This window comes from Ranitomeya imitator, chromosome 5 (assembly GCF_032444005.1).
Source record: "Ranitomeya imitator isolate aRanImi1 chromosome 5, aRanImi1.pri, whole genome shotgun sequence".
NCBI lineage: Eukaryota > Metazoa > Chordata > Amphibia > Anura > Dendrobatidae > Ranitomeya > Ranitomeya imitator.
Genome location: NC_091286.1, coordinates 203,711,695 through 203,731,792, shown reverse-complemented (window position 1 = coordinate 203,731,792; position 20,098 = coordinate 203,711,695). Strand labels below are relative to the sequence as shown.

Sequence of the window (20,098 nt, the reverse complement as noted above, 5' to 3'; positions counted from 1 at the left end):
CACCCTTCAAATATCAGGGACCTGGAGCAGTTTGCCAAAGAAGAATGGTCTAAAATTCCAGCAGAGCATTGTAAGAAACTCATTGATGGTTACCGGAAACGGTTGGTCACAGTTATTTTGGCTAAAGGTTGTGCAACCAAGTATTAGGCTGAGGGTGCCAATACTTTTGTCTGGCCCATTTTTGGAGTTTTGAATGAAATGATCAATGTTTTGCTTTTTCTTCTTTCTCTTTTGTGTTTTTTCATTTAAGACAAATTAAATAAAGATAATAATACCAAAGAATTTGTGATTGCAATCATTTTCAGGAAGAAACTGAGTATTATTTGACAGAATTGCAGGGGTGTTAATACTTTTGGCCATGACTGTAGCTGTAGGTGAGTGTCATGTGTCTGACACCCTGACACGTCACAGACAATTGTGGGTCCTGGCTGGGTGTCAGTGTTGTGAGGGCCTTGTGCCCGTGCAGGCGATCAGTAGCCGATGGTATTGGCCGGCCAGGACCATGAGTTTCACAGATTAATGAAGGACACTTCCATGCAAACATGGGAACTTTACTGAATTTAATAATTATGTACAAGGAATAGTGAGTACCCAGTCTTAAGCATGTTTCATTCACAGCAAGAAGCCTTTTCACAAACATTGTTTTCTTCCACGGTAGTCTGCTCCAGGGCCGGTACAGCACACTGTTTTGCCCTATTTCGTCACTGCCTAGCTTGTCGCCACAGTATAATTCAGTGAGTTTTTCTACACCCGCTCAGAGGCTCCACGTCCTATTACTATGGATGGTCTGGATCCACTGCTCGGGACCCTCACTAGTCCCACAGTCTCAGTCCGCTTTAGGTCACTACCTTCGGCATTTATAAAACTCAGGGTTGCTTCTTGCCATCCTATCCAAGAACCCATTTAAGGTGAAAAGCCGTTCTCTGTCAGTTCCCGTCTCCTTCTAGCTGTGGATCACCCTTTAGCAGCACTGCACACTCCTTGCTCTCCAACTTTTCACTGACTTCACTGACTCTATCCAGGAAGTAATCTGCCTTGCCTGTCACTATTCCCTCCCACTGTGGGCTATTCCCAAATATTAATTATATCATTACTCTCTCTGCCTCTGCCGGCTACCCGTGGCTGGGCAGACTACAGCTTCATACTAGCAATGCAAAACATCTCTATACACTAAACCTTTTACACTTATAATACTTATCCTATACTAACACATCCTGCACTGCACATTGCTTACGTTACTTAGGCAAACATCTTACTCTTCATGTTACACAATATGTACACAAGATGCAGGCCATTATTCAAATTACACATCACATCTTACACAGCACTGATGTCATCAAGGTGGAGCAGGGCAATATGTCCATCTCCTTACACTTACAAATCCTGCTAAATTTAAAAAAGCGCACAGAAGTCTGAATCTATAAGAAATGAAAATGTAGCAAATATTCCAGTGCTTGTCATTTTACAAAGGTATTTAATGCTTTTACTAATGATTAACATCAACAATACAAATGTTAGGCTAAAACAAAATTTTACAAGAATTTTTTAATTTAATTATGTCTTACCAGGCATACATCAAAATTAAAGTGCACTTCCTCATTTGCGGTGTTCTGACCAAATCCATGCAAGCAGGATTTGTGACATTCTCATCAGGAACAGTTATCTAAAGGGAAATGCAAAATGATGGCATGCGTGTTACAACAACTCATAAATACTAAATGCTGAAAAATTTTGTAAACTTAGTAGTCCGTACACAATTTGTGCCAGCAGTAAATAGATAGAAAAAAGCAGGTAGTCTGATGGATGTAGAATGTAATAAAAAGAATACGTATAGTGTCTATTCATATTAGTTTTTGTATTATTATAAATACATAGGCAAACAAGGCCTGGTTGAATAGTCACAATTGTCACCAGATCTTACCCAGAAAGAAAACAATTCACAATTGATAACATAATTATAATTCAACTGTATACCTACTTCTTCACCCCTTCCATACCTGTTATATATGTATTGTAATGCAACTACTTTCATGTACGTGCATTAATGACGCAAAGACCCAAGAAACTTAAATGTCTTTATTTGACAACTGTGGCTGTGATTACAACGCTCTCCAGCAGGCTCAGTATGTTTCTATGCACATCTTGAGAAACATATAATGACACTCATATATAATTCCTCTCACTCCACACGCCCCCGAGGAAGATATTATGAAACGTGCGTTGGGGTGGAGGGAAGAACTGCCAGACCCCGCGGCAACACGCTGGACCCTATATCTGGATTTCCATCTCCATAGGTAAATTCCATTACTTTTTCTTACACTTGTTAAGTATTTCATGACAGGATCTTTAGGCTGATATTGACAACACTATATGGGCACTTGCGCACTCTGTCTGTCATGCTGATATTTCAAAAGGAGACTGTTGAGCACAATCTAGTTTGGGATTTTTTTCACTATTTTTTTACTACATGGTAGATAGGTCTATTGACAGGCAAATAGGATATAGTCCAGTAGAGCTTATACTGACATTTATGTCAAAAAAACACACATGTGGTTGACTCTGTCAGGTCTTCCCTCACATAAGAGGCATCTTGTTAATATTTTTAATGAAGTTAATGTGTTTTAAGAATGTCTAATAAAATAATGTGATTTTTAAATGAACACATCTCTTGGAAGTGGTTTTTGTTGTATGTCCCTGGTAATGCAATGATCTAGGTCATACTGTTGGATTTCTTTGATGCGTTCATGTAACCACAATTTTTTGGACTCTGTTTGATAATCTTATGATGCCCCTCACTGACTCACATAACCCACTCTGTTCAAACTTGGGCATTGAACATCTGTTTTCATGCAAGGTGCCTGTGACAGGGCATCTTCAATTTCTTGCAATTTCATGGCTTTTCCACTGAGAAACTAAAGTTTTGGAATGACAAAAAACATCTGATGACACAGGCATTCCTCTCCTTGGCATTTCTCAACCACTCCAGAGGTAAAAGGTCAGTTACCAGGCAGAACTGCCGCTCGAGTAAGTAATAGCGTAGTAAACCCAAGGCCCACTTAATGGCCAAGCACTACTCTTTTACGCTATAATTTTTATGTGCCGGGGTACATTTTTTTACTCAAGAAGGTGACTGGATGTTCCTCTCCATGCACCTCCTGAGAGAGAACCACTCCTAAGCCTACTTTAGAGGCAACTGTTTGAACAATAAAACTGTTCCTAAAGTTGGTGCTAATGGAGACAGGCTGTAATCACGACGCCAGCTTCATGTACTGGATTGGTTCCTCCTCCTGAGAGTTCCACAGAACCATGACCAATTTTCTTCCATTTAAGTGATTGGTCAAAGGTGCCGATCTCCCGGCAAAATTAGATGTAAATTGTCAGTAATGCCCAATGATGCCAAGGAATGCTCTTACCTGTTTCGTAGTGAGAGGACGGGGACAGTTTTGAATGGCCTCAATTTTGTTTATTTGTTTTTTCATAGTCCCATGGCCAATTACGTAGCCCAAGTTACAGGCTTCTTTGAGACCTCTTGCACATTTTTGGGTTTTGCCATCAAGCCTGTGGCTGTGAGTGAATCCACTACCATTTGCACCTGGGACAAATGGGTATGCTAGTTGGCACTATAGATGATATCATCCAAGTACGCCGATGTATATTTCTGATGGGGCTCTAAAACTATGTCCATCAGCCTCTAAATTGTTGCTGCGGCCCCATATAACAAAAGAAAGAAATGTCCAGCTTCACCGAGTCCGTAAAAAAGCGTTTTCCTTATTCACAAACTTTAAACATGGAGGATACAGACTTCAGCACAACCATATGGGTAAGAATCTCAACGCGTTTCTGGAGACTAGGCTCCCATATAATCTAATAACCCAAAAGGCAAGGCAATATAATGATAGAGACTCTCCGGTGAAGGCGGTATTTTCTTTCACTGACTATGTCAGATGCATCTGCCAGTAACCCTTGGTCCGATCAAGTGTTGTGAAGCACTGGGCCTTGACACATCACTCAATTTTCGGAAATCGTTACAAAATCATAACGATCCGTCCGGCTTTGGAATCAGTACAATGGGAATAGCCCCCTCATTCTGGGACTCCTCAATCACTCCTAGCTGGAGAATTTGTTTCACCTCAGCCATGATGGCTTGCCTCTGGTCCTACAGCACATAGTACAGTTTCATTCGTACCCCTACCTCAGGCTCAGTAACAATGTCATGGTGGATCACAGGGCAGTTCTGAAAATATTTCTGTATTCTGCTGCACTAATTACCGAGCCTCCTGTTGCTCCTGTTTAGAGAGAGCGTCACTTATTTTTACTTCATTCTGGGCCTCCTTCCAGACCACTGTAAGAGAGTCCACAGTCGATACGACCGGAGTCGTGTCTGTAACCATACGTTCTTGAGGTTTCCACACCGTTAACAGGGTTACATGATATCGTTTCTTGGGTTTCCTCTTTCCGGGCTGATATACCCTGTAATTCATCTCTCCAACCTTTTCCCAGACTTTATATGGCCCTTGTCACTTGGCCATAAGCTTACTTTCTGCGGTGGGCACCAAAACTTAAAGATTTAAGGGTTTTGTTGAATCTTTCCGCTAGACCATCTGTCTGTGGGTGGGACACAGATGTGCACAATTACTTGATTTGGAGCAATTTACACAATGCCTTTGTGATCATGGCTATAAAAGGAGTTACTTCATCCATAAGGATCTCCTTAGGTACTCCAAGGCGACAGAACATAGCAAACAGCTCCAGATCTTTAAGTTTTGCCGAGGTGTGACAAAGCGGAATTGCCTCCGGGTAACTAGTAGCATAGTCTACTACCACTAATATATGATGGTGGCCATGGGCTGACTTTACTGTGGGCCCTAAGAAATCCATGGAAATCCGCTCAAAAGCTACCTCTATAATAGGCAGAGGGACCAATGGACTACAGAAACTTGTAGTGGGTGTGGTCAGCTGACTCTCTGAGCAAGACTCTCAACACCTCTAAACCTCTGCATAAATCCTGGGCCAAAAGAACCATTGTAGTATACTCTTTTGCATCTTTTTAACCCCTAGGCAGCATGTGTCTGTGGATCATCTCGAGCACCGCCCGGTAGTAAGATTGACGCACTGCCAGCTGTTCCACTACTTTGTCCTGGATTTTGCCAACTGGATATAGCAACTCTTGAGCCATCCCATTTACCTCTATCACCATTTCCTGTGCCCGGGTCAGTAGGGGATCCTGGAGCGGAGCTGTTCTAAAAGTCCCCCCGGAAACTTCCAGCTCCAGGATTTATGTGGTCTCCTTGACCTCTCCTGCCAATACTTCTAGGGGTTTACACTCTTTTCCCTATGAGAGTGATCCCCACGGCAGGTATCCCCAACTCATGATCTTCAGGTTCTACTTCCAGACAGACATTTACTCTCCCATAGGGACCAGAACAGGGGCAAGTCTCTTCCCAAAACATTCCCGTAAGGAAGGGTCTTTACTATTACTACCACATGATTAACGTCCTCGCATGGAGTGAAAAGGGTAACCTCCACCGTCTGATACTCCCGGAGTTCACCGTGTATACAAATGACCCCAATGTTCTTCTCAGCGGGTTCTAACCTGGAGATCAATGGCCCAAGGATGAGTGTCCCCAGGTTCCCTGAGTCCAAGAAAGCCTCAGCCTTGTGTCTGTTGATGTGCACCTGGAACAGATGGTGTTCACCAGCTGGGACAATGGTGTCCGTGTTGTAGAATGTCAGAGCACACATTGAAACCCTGCAAGTATACCCACAGCCCATGGGTTCAGCAGTCAGGGGGCAGTTGACAGCCACATGTCTTGGTCTTTGGCACCACCAACACCTGATAGAGATGGCACCGCTAGTCCATGAGTCCGGTTTAGGTGAAACTGGTCTCCTGCCACCCTCATTCCGGGGAACCCCCTCATTACGGGCTCAGTTCCAACTAACCCCAGCAGATGGTTCTGTCCCTTTTCCAGGCTGTTGGGCTTGAAAAAGTCAATGTGGGGCAGAGGCCCTATCCTGGATGGCTATATAACACTCGATCAGGCACATCAACTGATCTAGGTTAGCCGGGTTCCTTTGTCCCACCCAGCGCTGTATGGCTATCGGCAGAGTTCATACTACGTGGTGGACTACTACCCTCTCTATCATCTGGGCTGGGCTCAAGGTCTCAGGCTGGAGCCATTTTTTCACTAAATCCAACAAGTTGGGCCTTCATAAAGGTACACTGGAATACTCTCTGTATCCATACAAAAGTATTAACCCCCATCCGGACGAAGATCTCACCTTTGAGTTTTCTATAGTCCTGGGCATCCTCCTGGGTGGGGTCAAAATAGGCCTTCTGAGCATCTCCCATCAGGAACGGGGCTACTACTTCAGCCCACTGGGAGGTTGTCAATTTCTCCTGCTCTACTTCCAGGTCATCCTCCAGACTCGGGATGGACTTGGGTCGGTGGTGGGGGGCGTCTCTCCCAGGGCCACAATCTGTTGTAGAATCAGGCTGTTAGCCTGCTGCTGCTGTTGTTGCGTGTTTCAGCACTCTTGGCTTCAACGAAGGCAGAGTGCCGAAACACGCATCGGGATGGATCCAGGAGAGGGAGCTTTGCATTATACCTGTAAACACTCTCATTATCGTTCAAGCTTTTTCACACTATTATGAAATACTTCTCCTTTTAAACACTTGGCTAACATGTTGTTTCACCATGCCCTAATACTACTCTTTAGCACTATGACCATGTATACTAATACTGTGGATCAATAGTGATACCTACTGGAGATGTGTTACACCAGCACTTTATTAATACTTGTACTATCCCTGTCCAACACCTTGTGTATATTTCAAATGCATGACTGATCCTTTATATACTTGAATGCATAGGTCTCAGCATTTTGACTTACTATTTAACATTTAGCCTTTTGCTCACTCTAGACTTTTTCATGTCTGGGTCGATTTTCCATGCTGTTGCTGTTGTTGTTACTGCTGAAACTTCTGCTTTTGCGCATTGGTGAGGACCAACTGCTTCAGTAATTCCTCCTCTTGTTCACAGGCCTGATTTGTAATGTTACAGGCATAATCACGGACATGCAGCTTTCTTTGTGGTATGCCTTAGTTCACATTGCCCACAATCTCCACCATATATAAGGCTGCAACTTTCATGTCTTTCAGTAATGAGGCAGTGACCCAACAAATGCCCTGTCACAGGGCATTAAAGTCCTCTTTTTTACATCTTTTTGTGCTGTTTCCCTTTTTGTTTACTGTCTGAAAGGCCATTGGAATGCTGGTCCGGGAAGCGTGCACGCTTTAAGGTATTTTTTCTGGTGCTGTTCCTCTTTTTCTACCTACCTATATATATATATATATATATATATATATATATATATATATATATATATATATATATATATACCTTGACTACTGCAACATCCTTTTCTGTGGCCTCCCTGCTAGCACCCTTGTACCTCTCCAGTCCATCCTTAACCCTGCTGCCGACTAATTCATCTCTCTCCTCGCTACTCCTCCGCTTCCCCCCTATGCAAATCCCTTCACTAGCTCCCATTCCCTCAGCATATCCAGTTCAAATTACTAACACTGACCTACAAAGCCATCCATAATCTGTCTCCTCCATATATCTCTGAACTAATCTCCCAATATCTTCCCTCACGTAATCTCCGGTCCTCCCAAGACCTCCTTCTCTTCTCCACACTTATCCGCTACTCACCCAACAGCCTCCAAGACTTCTCCAGAATATCCCCCATCCTGTGGAATTCTCTGCACCAACACATCCGACTATCAACCACATTCGGATCCTTCAGATGGAATCTGAAAACCCACCTCTTCAGGAAAGCCTACAGCCTGCACTGATCCCGCTGCCCCCTCACCACTTCTGAGGCTACCGCCTCACCAACACCGGAGCTCCTACAACCCTCAACCTATTGTCTCCATCCCCACCATCCTGTAGAAGGTAAGCCCGCAAGGGCAGGGTCGTCACCCCTCTGTATCAGTCTGTAATTGTTAGTTTGCTTACTGTAAGTGATATCTGTAATTTGTATGTAACCCCTTCTCATGTACAGCACCATGGAATCAATGGAGCTATATAAATAAATAAAAATAATAAATATATATGTGTATGTGTTTGTGTGTGTGTGTATATATATATATATATATATATATATATATATATATATGTATATATATATATATATATATATATATACAGTACAGACCAAAAGTTTGGACACACCTTCTCATTTAAAGATTTTTCTGTATTTTCATGACTATGAAAATTGTACATTCACACTGAAGGCATCAAAACTATGAATTAACACATGTGGAATTATATACTTAACAAAAAAGTGTGAAACAACTGAAATTATGCCTTATATTCTAGGTTCTTCATAATAGCCACCTTTTTCTTTGATGACTGCTTTGCACACTCTTGGCATTCTCTTGATGAGCTTCAAGAGGTTGTCACCGGGAATGGTCTTCCAACAATCTTGAAGGAGGTCCCAGAGATGCTTAGCACTTGTTGGCCCTTTTGCCTTCACTCTGCAGTACAGCTCACCCCAAACTATCTCGATTGGGTTCAGGTCTGGTGACTGTGGAGGCAGGTCATCTGGCGTAGCACCCCATCACTCTCCTTCTTGGTCAAATAGCCCTTACACAGCCTGGGTCATTGTCCTGTTGAAAAATAAATGATGGTCCAACTAAACGCAAACTGGATGGAATAGCATGCGGCTGCAAGATGCTGTGGTAGGAATGCTGGTTCAGTATGCCTTCAATTTTGAATAAATCCCCAACAGTGTCACCAGCAAAGCACCCCCACACCATCACAGCTCCTCCTCCATGCTTCACGGTGGGAACCAGGCATGTAGAGTCCATCCGTTCACCTTTTCTGCGTCGCACAAAGACCCGGTGGTTGGAACCAAAGATCTCAAATTTGGACTCATCTGACCAAAACACAGATTTCTCTTGTCTAATGTCCATTCCTTGTGTTCTTTAGCCCAAACAAGTCTCTTCTGCTTGTTGCCTGTCCTTAGCAGTGGTTTCCTAGCAGCTATTTTACCATGAAGGCCTGCTGCACAAAGTCTCCTCTTAACAGTTGTTGTAGAGATGTGTCTGCTGCTAGAACTCTGTGTGGCATTGACCTGGTCTCTAATCTGAGCTGCTGTTAACCTGCGATTTCTGAAGCTGGTGACTCGGATAAAGTTATCCTCAGAAGCAGAGGTGACTTTAGGTCTTCCTTTCCTGGGGCGGTCTTCATGTGAGCCAGTTTCTTTGTATCGCTTGATGGTTTTTGCCACTGCACTTGGGGACACTTTCAAAGTTTTCCCAATTTCTCTGACTCACTGACCTTCATTTTTTAAAGTAATGATGGCAATTTGTTTTTCTTTACTTAGAATTTGTATTATGGCAAGAAAAAAGCAGCTAACAGTCTACTCAGTGAGACTATCAGCTGTGTATCCACCAGACTTCTGCACAACACAACTGATGGTCCCAATCCCATTTATAAGGTAAGAAATCCCATTTATTAAACCTGAGAGGGCACACCTGTGAAGTGAAAACCATTCCTGGTGACTACCTCTTGAAGCTCATCAAGAGAATGGCAAGAGTGTGCAAAGCAGTCATCAAAGCAAAAGGTGACCATTTTGAAGAACCTAGAATATAAGACATAATTTCAGTTGTTTCATACTTTTTTTGTTAAGTATATCATTCCACATGTGTTAATTCATAGTTTTGATGCCTTCAGTGTGAATGCACAATTTTCATAATCATGAAAATACAGAAAAATCTTAAAATGAGAAGGTGTGTCCAAACTTTAGGTCTGTACTGTATATATATATAGTACTCAGCATAAAAGCATAAATGAGCATGCCCCCTCTGAGAAGCAAGATTTAATTAATATCCCACTGAACACAAACTCAATTTCCAAATTGTTGACAACATTGAGTTTCATAGAAGTAAGGTTTATATTATAACTTTTATTACAAAGGCTTAAGCTTTTTCCTCAAATTAATTGATGCAAAAATGAATACATTCCACAAAAAAAAACTACATCTAGTATTTTGTATGACCTCCATGATTTTCAAGGGTATCACCGAGTTTTCCAAGTCTTGAGTCATGGATTGAACTAGTTGGTGACATATTGAAATATTTATCTTTTTCCATTCTTCAAAAACAGCCTCTTTCAGAGCCTGGATGCTGGATGGAGAATGATGCTCAACTTGTCTCTTCAGAATTCCCCATAGGTGTTTAATTGAATTTAAATGAATAATAATAATAATAATTTGGGTCCAATCAGGAGACATCCTTGGCCACCGAATAACTTTCACCCTGTTCTTGTTAAGAAATACAACAGCACCTTAGATGTGTATTTTAGATCATTGTCACATTGGAAAAGTGAACATCTACTAAGGACACAAAGTGATGGTCGCACCTTCTCTTTCAATACTGAGCAATATATCTGTCAATTCATGATACCATCTGTTAGGAGTCGAGTTTCCTCTGCTGCACGGGGGGAATCTCGATCCGTCTCCGCTGCGGTCTCCCATTCTCCTCCAGCCGCAGTGGAGTCTGCTCAGCAGGGACGTCGATCCCAGCGTCTCACTCAGTCTGACTCTGTGCGAATAGTTACTGCTGCTTTTCCTGCTTCTGCCATTGAAGCCAGTGCTGGGCAGCGGCGAGTGGACGTTTCTGGATCTAAGTCCTTATTTGCACACACTGAGCATGCCCAGGGCAAGATCTCCTGTTGGAGATCGAGGGTCACATGCTCAGGTACTGCAGCACATCCCATTGGTCCTTTTGGCAGGTCCTGAAAGGGCAACACTTCTGTAGCTGTTTCCTGTGCTGCAGCTATATAAACTGCGCATGACCGCACGGCCATGCGCTAGTATTGTCTTGTAAATATGTGTGTGTGTTGTGAGTGAAAGTCACTCTTTAAATAACCCTCCCTATTGAATGTCTGTTCGCGGAAGGTGTATGTTTGCTATCTAGCGCCCGACTTATCCAACAGCACGTAACACACATTACAGCTACCAGTTGCTGTGTCCGCCTGTACGGCGCCGTGCGCTTGCTCTGCGCTTTCCTGACCCAAGCCTGGGTGGTTAGTGTCGTTCATCTGTGCGGCACCGCATGCACTCTTGTGCCTTAATGTTATTATTTAGTTTCCTTACACACCCAGTTGCGGTGTTGTGCCAGCAAGTGTCTAATCGGACTTCAATCCTAGTTGGGCTTGAGTTTGCTGACTCCTTGCTCGCGCTCTATGTGCGGTACCGCGGTCCTGTGACGCAACAGGATCGCTTCCTTCACGCAGGGTGTAGTTAACCCGTGCGTGTATACTTGTAGTACCGCCATATAGTCCGTCTTACTAGCAGCAGGGTTTTTCCTGCACGGTGGACCTCGGACTGCGAACGCACCTGGTTCCATTTCATCTTGTACTTGGTGCGTTCCGCCAGTCTTTAACACCATCAATGAAATGTAGCTACCTGACATTAGCAGCACTCATGCAGTCCCACATAAGGACATTGCCACCATCATGTTTCACTGTAGGCACCATGCATTTTTCTTTGTTCTTCTCACCTTTGCGATGGCAAACAGTTTTGGAGCCATTAGTTCTAAAAACATTTATATTTGGGTCTAATCACATATATAGTATAGAGTTCCAATAGTGTTCATATTTTTCAACATGATCCCTTGTAAATTGTAGGGTTTTTTGTTCATGTAATCTAGGAAAGACTTCCTTCATGGACAACACCCATGCATGCCATTCCCCTGAAGTGTACTCCATATTGTGTCATTTTGTACTATGGTATCCAGTAGAAAATGTTGACTGTGAAAGGAAACTGAAAGGTTTTCTGAAAAAATACAGTATGTTGGGATATACTAATTTATCCTGAACACTGAATATACAAACACACATGTACATATATTTTCTTATTTATAGCTCCTGTGGAGGGCTAACCACAAACTGCTTTTTGTTTAACCATCACCATACCCCAAAATCCACAACCTAATCCGGAGTGCGAAAGAGTACATCTATTAGGTCCAGCGAAAGCCTAATTGGGTGTAAGAATGACAAGCAATGATAAGCAATACAGGAGAACTGCAGTGTAGTAAGCAAGTGATCAAGCATGTTCTAGTACTGGAAGATGAGGAAAAAGGTGTGTACTCCAGCTCCATAAAATCTTGAAATTTTTTATTAGTGCATATAAATGTAGCGTGATTAAAATCCTTGCTCAAAGGTGGATGCAGTCATGAGGATAGACAACGCGTTTCGATCGATGCGATCTTAATCATGTCTAACAGCATATGAACATTGCCAGTATTTATAGTACTAAGAAACCAATCACTGTGGATTTCACAATCACATGACTGAAAAGTCGCAGGTCCTACTACATAACCATCCAACAATAAAACTAAATATAGATAAATAAAAATCATTCAACAATAATGATATAATATTTTGTTTTTCTTATTTAAACCTAACGGTGATCTTGTTTGTAAAGTGTATATCCAATACGCCTCCCTGGTAAGTAAGCGTCTTTTGATATCCCCACCACGATTAGAGCATTTAACCAATTCTATGCCCTGAACAGCCATCGCTGCAATGTTACCTCCGTGGCAAGTAGCAAAATGTCTGGCAACCATAGATACATTTCTATTACCACCATATAAATTACTTGTGTCTCTTAGGGTACGTTCACATTTGCGTTGTTGTGTGTTGCATCGGCGACGCAACGCACAACGCATGCACAACGCATGAAAAAATGCATGGTTTTGTGATGCATGCGTCCATTTTTGGCTTGCTTTTGGACGCAAAAAAAAATGCAACTTGCTGTGTCCTCTGCGCCCTGACGCTTGCACCAAAAATGACGCATGCGTCACAAAACGCAAGACAACGCATGTCCATTCGCCCCCATGTTAAATATAGGGGCGCATGACGCATGCGTCGCCGTGGCTGCGCCCGACGCAACGCTAATGTGAACGTAGACTTATGTGTTCTGAATGATTATTCAACTGATAAGGTATATGAATGGGGACAATGGGAGAAATCTCGCAAATCTCCCCGTCCAATTTTAAAACAGCATTTTGCTCAGAAAAAAACAACATATAGACTGCAAGTGAGCTTTATGTCCTCAGAATCTGATTTAACGGACACATATGCAAGTACATCGGATGCCTCAGTTGAATATAATACAAATGAAAATAGGAAGAGAAACTATAGGATGTCAAAAAACGTAAGAGGAGAGGAGGGAGAAAACATAAAAAATCCACCAGGAGTAACTACTCGCCACAAGAAAAAATTCAAGTAAATGAAGAAAATAGTGTGGTGAATTTATCCAAACGTTAATTTACAAAAGATCAACTAGGAGTGCTTGCCTTAGGTTTCAATTTTGTGCCTGACAAGAACTTTAACCATTTCATGACTATTTTAGATATCAATAAATTCATTAGAAATCTTACTATCAAAAAACATTTTTTCTCAGAGGAAATTGAAAATGTCATGGCGTTTGGGGAAAATAATGAAAACAAATACGAAAACTTTGACTTTAAAGATCAAATGGCACTTATTACTCTGCAAGGTCTATCATCTGAACAAGTCCCAATGGAAAAAGAAAAAAAGAATCAATCTGATAGCCTCAAAATAAAAAATCCTTACTTCTACCAATACAGACCAAAGTGGAATGTATGGAGGATTTCCAAGAAATGATAGAAAAAGATCTAAGAAAATTAAAAGAAGAATGTGATCAAAAAATAATTACCAAAAGATCCAATCTGACATTTAATAAAAAAAAAAAGCCGTCCAAGAATTAAAAGACATGAAGAATGTTGTGATAAAAAGAAGTGACAAAGGAGGAATGATTGTCATTGTAAATGAAGTAGATTATATCACCAAAGTGGAAGAACATCTTGCAGATTACAACACATATGAAAAACTTGACAGCAATACTACTAAGGAATATAATTTAAAGATTAGTAGAATGATTGAAGAAGGCTTGAGCTTGGGTGTTTTTACACAAAAAACAAGCAGAGCATTTATATGTACCATTTCCTATTTTACCAACACTATATTAGACCCATAGTTTCAGGGGTCGGATCTATGACTGAACATATGTATGAGTGGTTGGATTCATCATTGCAACCGTTAGTAAGAAGGACGCCAGGTTACATCAAAGACTCTAGAGAAGTACTAAAAACTTTCTCCAGAAAAACATGGCAAGAAGGTTTTTCGTGGCTCTGTTGTGATGTAATTTCACTTTACATGAGCATACTACATGATGTCGCCATGAGAGCCTTGGAGTTTCATCTTAATAACTATAACCTTTATTAACAGGATTTGATACAGTATATATTGCAAGTGAAATTTTTTTACTTAAGCATAATGTTTTTTCATTTAATAAGACTATTTACAGACAAAGAACTGGAGTTCCTATGGGAGCTAAGTACTCCCCATCGCTTGCAAATCTCACCATGGCTTTTTGGGAATCTGTGTACATTTATTCTGTTGATAACTCGTTTCTTGATTTTTTGTTCTGGTATGGCAGATACATCGACGACACCCTCATTATTTGGGAGGGGGGGCGATGTGTCTGCCATACCGGAATTCATGGAATATGTCAATGGTAATGATCTTGGTATTAGGTTTACGTACAGGCACAACAAAAAATGTATATCGTTTCTTGATCTGGAATTGGAGGGTGAGTGCGGTAAATCTATTCATGGTAAAACGCATATTAAACCCATGAGTGGAAATACGGTTCTACACACCAAGAGTAGTCACCCCTCCCACACAATTAAATCCATACCGGTGGGAGAATTCACCAGACTCAAGAGGAACTGCAGCAAAGCAATAGATAGAGAAAGAGAGTTTGACAATTTGGAAATATGACTTGATAAGCGCAGTTACCCTAAATGGTGTCTAAAAAGAGCTCAAAATATGGTAGATAAAAAAGAGAGAGAGAATTTATTAAAATCTAATCTTAAATCTAAAAAAAATAGGGCAGTCAAGCAAAATCAACCGTATGTTTGCCTTCAGCATAGTTCCCATTTTAATGAGATCAAATCTATTATACAGAAGCGGCTACCAATTTTAGAACAGGATGACATTTTGTCAAATATACAAAATGACGGCATAAATATAATAGCCAGAGGAGCTCCAACCATAGGGGACATAATTTCTCCAAGTCAATATACATCCAAATCCAGATCCAATGCATGGTTGGAATGCAAAGGCTTCTATAAATGCGGCACTATTGCATGTAGCACATGTGCATCAAGCCAATCAGGCAATATATTTACTAATTATGACAACTCCAAAAGCTATAACATTAGAGACTTCATAAATTGCCGCTCTAAAAACGAGGTATATAAGATCAATTGTACATAGTGAAAAGTTTCATATGTGGGATGTACCACCAGAAAGCTCAAAACGAGAATCTCTGAACACATAAGAAACACAAGTAATTTTTATGGTGGTAATAGAAATGTATCTATGGTTGCCAGACATTTTGCTACTTGCCACGGAGGTAACATTGCAGCGATGGCTGTTCAGGGCATAGAATTGGTTAAATGCTCTAATCGTGGTGGGGATATCAAAAGACGCCTCCTTACCAGGGAGGCGTATTGGATATACACTTTACAAACAAGATCACCGTTAGGTTTAAATAAGAAAAACGAAATATTATATCATTATTGTTGAATGATTTTTATTTATCTATATTTAGTTTTATTGTTAGATGGTTATGTAGTAGGACCTGCGACTTTTCAGTCATGTGATTGTGAAATCCACAGTGATTGGTTTCTTAGTACTATGAATACTGGCAATGTTCATATGCTGTTAGACATGATTAAGATCGCATAGATCGAAACGCGTTGTCTATCCTCATGACTGCATCCACCTTTGAGCAAGGATTTTAATCACGCTATGTTTATATGCACTAATAAAGAATTTCAAGATTTTATGGAGCTGGAGTACACACCTTTTTCCTCATCTTCCATTGCTGCACGTCTTGGTCGGGACGAGATCTCCGTGCTCCTTCGGTCTGTCGGTGAGCTGGCTGTGGCTTTTAGCCTTATTTTTTTTATATACATCTTCTAGTACCCTAGTAGGACTAAGAAAAAGTAAAACAAAATTTAATATGGTGTGATAAAATACTTAAAAATGGCAAGAACTGCTTAATTGTGACAAAAAATAAAAAGTTTGCATAATTACCATTATCTATATTGACCTGAACTATTAAGTGAATACCATAAAAAGATTAAAGGGAATCTGTCACCCCAAAAATCGTATATGAGCTAAGGCCATCGGCATCAGGGGCTTATCTACAGCATTCTGTAATGCTGTAGATAAGCCCCCAATGTAATCCGAAAGGTAAGAAAAACAGGTCATATTATTATACTCACCCAGGGGCGGTTCCGCTGCGATCCAGGTCCGATGGGCGTCGTGGTCCGGGTCTGGTGCCTCCTATCTTCATACGATGACGTCCTCTTCTTGTCTTCCTGCCGCGACTCCGGTGCAGGCGTACTTTGTCCTGTTGAGGGCAGAGCAAAGTACTGCAGTGCACAGGCACTGGGAAAGGTCAGAGAGGCCCGGCGCCTGTGCACTGCAGTACTTTGCTCTGCCCTCAACAGGGCAGACAAAGTATGCTTGCGCCAGAGCCGCTTCAGGAAGACAAGATGTACTGGAGCCGCATCAGGAAGACAAGAAGAGAACATCATCGTATGAAGATAGGAGGCGCCGGACCCAGACTGCGACACCAATCGGACCAGGACTGCAGCAGGACCACCCCTGGGTGAGTATAAAATAACTTGTTTTTCTTACCTGTCAGGTTACATTAATATTATTACATAGGGGGCTTATCTACAGCCTTACAGAATGCTGTAGATAAGCCCCTGATGCCAGTGGCCTTAGCTTATATACAATTTTTGGGGTGACAGATTCCCTTTAAACACAACATAATAGCATGGCAATACTCAAAGTATTAAAATGGAAACAATTTTATTATAGAATATAGACAGTAAACATACAGAAGGTGAAATAAATATTGAGCACTCACCAATTTTCTAAGTATATATATTTCTAAAGGTGCTATGGACATGAAATTCTCACAAGATGCTGGTAATAGCTCATGCAATCCACACAGGAAAAGACATCAAACTATAAATATCCATAAATTATTTGTGGATTGGATGGTTTTGTTACCAACATCTGGTGAGAATTTTATGTCAATAGCACCGTTAGAAATATATAGTTATTGAGAAAATTGGTGACACGTTGAATACTTACGTCACCCACTGTCCATGTAACAGAGCTGCATCTGCTAATAAAATATATTAGATATTAAATGTAAGAGATTAAAAAAAGAAATTCAGATAAAATACAAGTGCTTCTCACTAAATTAGAATATAATCGAAAAGTTAATTTATTTCAGTTCTTCAATACAAAAAGTGAAACTCATATATAGAGTCATTATAAACAGAGTGATCTATTTCAAGTGTTTATTTCTGTTAATGTTGATGATTATGGCTTACAGCCAATGAAAACCCAAAAGTCATTATCTCAGTAAGTTAGAATAGTTTATAACACCAGCTTAAAAGATGATTTTAAAATCCGAAATGTTGGCCTACTGAAATGTATGTACAGTAAATGCACTCAATTCTTGGTTGAGGCTCCTTTTACATCAATTACTGCATCAATGCGGTGTGGCATGGAGGCGATTAGCCTGTGGCAGTGCTGAGGTGTTATGGAAGCCCAGGTTGCTTTGATAGCAGCCTTCAGCTTGTCTGCATTTTTAGGTCTGGTGTCTCTTCTTCCTCTTGACAATACCCCATAGATTCTCTATGGGGTTAAGGTCAGGTGAGTTTGCTGGCCAATCAAGCACAGTGATACTGTTGTTTTTAAACTAGGCATTGGCACTTTTGGCACTGTGGACAGGTGCCATGTCCTTCTGGAGAATGAAATTTCCATCTCCAAAAAGCTTGTCGGCAGAGGGAAGCATGAACTGCTCTAAAATTTCCTGGTGGATGGCTGCACTAACTTGGTTCTTGATAAAACACAATGGACCTACACCAGCAGATGACATGGCTCCTCAAACCATCGCTGATTGTGGAAACTTCAGACTAGACCTCAAGCAGCTTGGATTGTGTGCCTCTCCACTATTCCTCCAGACTCTGGGATCTTGATTTGAACAACCATCTAATCATAAGCACCTACAGCTGCAATGTTCACCATATGCACCCAGGGTTAAATCACAAACTGTGAGTAACCCAATATGGATGAAGATTATTTCCAACCAAATCATCTTGACTTTGGATTTAATTTAATAACAGGAACGGACATTTTTAACATCTTATTGCCACACGTTAGAATCAAAACATTCTGTTCATGATATGCTGGAACATTAGTTTTTTTCTACTGCGATGGCCCCATAAAATACTAACAATTCTACTTTTAGTACAATATACTTGACTAGACTGTTTTTATCTGAATTTTGTATTTATTTCTTCCATTTACTATCTAATATATTTTATTAGCAAATACAGCCTCATTTAATAATACATGCATATTTACTGTCTATATTTCATAAAATTGTTTCATTATTAACACTTTGAAAGTTAGCATACTATCCCATTGTGGTTTTTCTGTTTTCACATATTTAGGTATATGCCTTTCTGACTATCTTCTTTTTGAGTGCAGGAGTATCTCACACACTTTTGTATAAACCGTAAAAAATAGGGAAGCACGGTGGCTCACTGGTTAACACTGTTGCTTTGCAGTGCTGGGTCCTGTGTACAAACCACTTACTACTGGATTAGCTTCCTCCATTCTTTCACGGCAGCGCAGAACAACCTGCTTTTTATTCTTCTGATCTGCATTTTTCATACTGATCATGACCCCTTACATTTAAAATAAGCTCTGGAAGCAGATTCTCAGGTAGATCTGTGTCCCACCCATATATCTTAGCAGCTCATTTACATACTAAGAAAGATATGGATTTCTCTGGAATAAGACTTTTGATCGCATATATGAAAATATTTTTTCCACTTTCTGTGACCTGCATGCCCATGTACACGGCTTAGGAGGGTTGATCCTACTGATAGATTCCCTTTAAAGTGCTTTTATTGTGCAAAAGTAGTATCTATATATATAATTGCCTAAGGGGTACTTCCGTCTGTCTGTTTGTCTGTCTGTAACGGAAATCCCGCGTCGCCAGTCAGCGTCAGGCACAGTCCCGCCACGAATTCGCCCTTCCCTACTCCCCTCCAGTCAGTTCCCCCTCACTACTCCCCAGTCAGTGCCCCCACAGCGGTTTAGCAGTCCGTTAAATGGAACGGAGATGACCGGAGATGACGTAGTGGTCTCGCAAGACTGCTACATCATCACGTGTTATTGCCGCAATGCATTCTTGGGACCGGAGCATCGCGAGGAGCATCGCTAAATGCCTGGGCTGGATCCAGGGGCCACCGGAAGGTGATTATATATCTATTTTTTATTTTAATTATATTTTTAACAGGGATATGGTGCCCACATTGCTATATACTACGTGGGCTGTGTTATATACTACGTGGGCTGTGTTATATATTATGTGGGCTGTGTTATATACTACATGGCTGTGCTAGATACTACGTAGCTGTGTTATATACTATGTCGCTGTGTTATATACTACGTGGCTGTGCTATATACTACGTGGCTATGCAATATACTATGTAGCTATGCAATATACTACGTGGCTGGGCAATATACTACGTGGCTGGACTATATACTGCATGGCTGGGCAATATACTACGTGGGTGTGCTATATACTACGTGGCCTGTGCTATATACTACGTGGCCTGTGTTATATACTACGTGGCCTGTGTTATATACTACGTGGACCGTGTTATATACTACTATACATATTCTAGAATATCCGATGTGTTAGAATCAGGCCACCATCTAGTAATATAAATAAGTACATACATTTAGTAACGCCATAAATCATACTGACCCTGAAAATGAAGTTAACATTTTCTAAATAAATAATAATAATAATAATAATAATAATATTTACATGACATGGTGAATGTCAAAAAAGAACTAAAAAAAAACAATACCGGAACTACTGTTTT

General features: G+C 41.0%; 1 protein-coding gene across 2 annotated transcripts in view; it reads right to left on the bottom strand.

Annotated features, from left to right (window-relative positions):
• The window catches only part of SLC22A3 (solute carrier family 22 member 3), a 392,110-nt gene that overhangs the window by 99,098 nt on the left and 272,914 nt on the right, over positions 1–20,098 (bottom strand). For both annotated transcript variants that reach the window (XM_069769517.1, XM_069769516.1), the window contains exon 6: positions 1,566–1,663. In XM_069769517.1, coding sequence (XP_069625618.1) covers positions 1,566–1,663 — 98 coding nt within the window. The remainder of the gene's footprint in view (positions 1–1,565; positions 1,664–20,098) is intronic.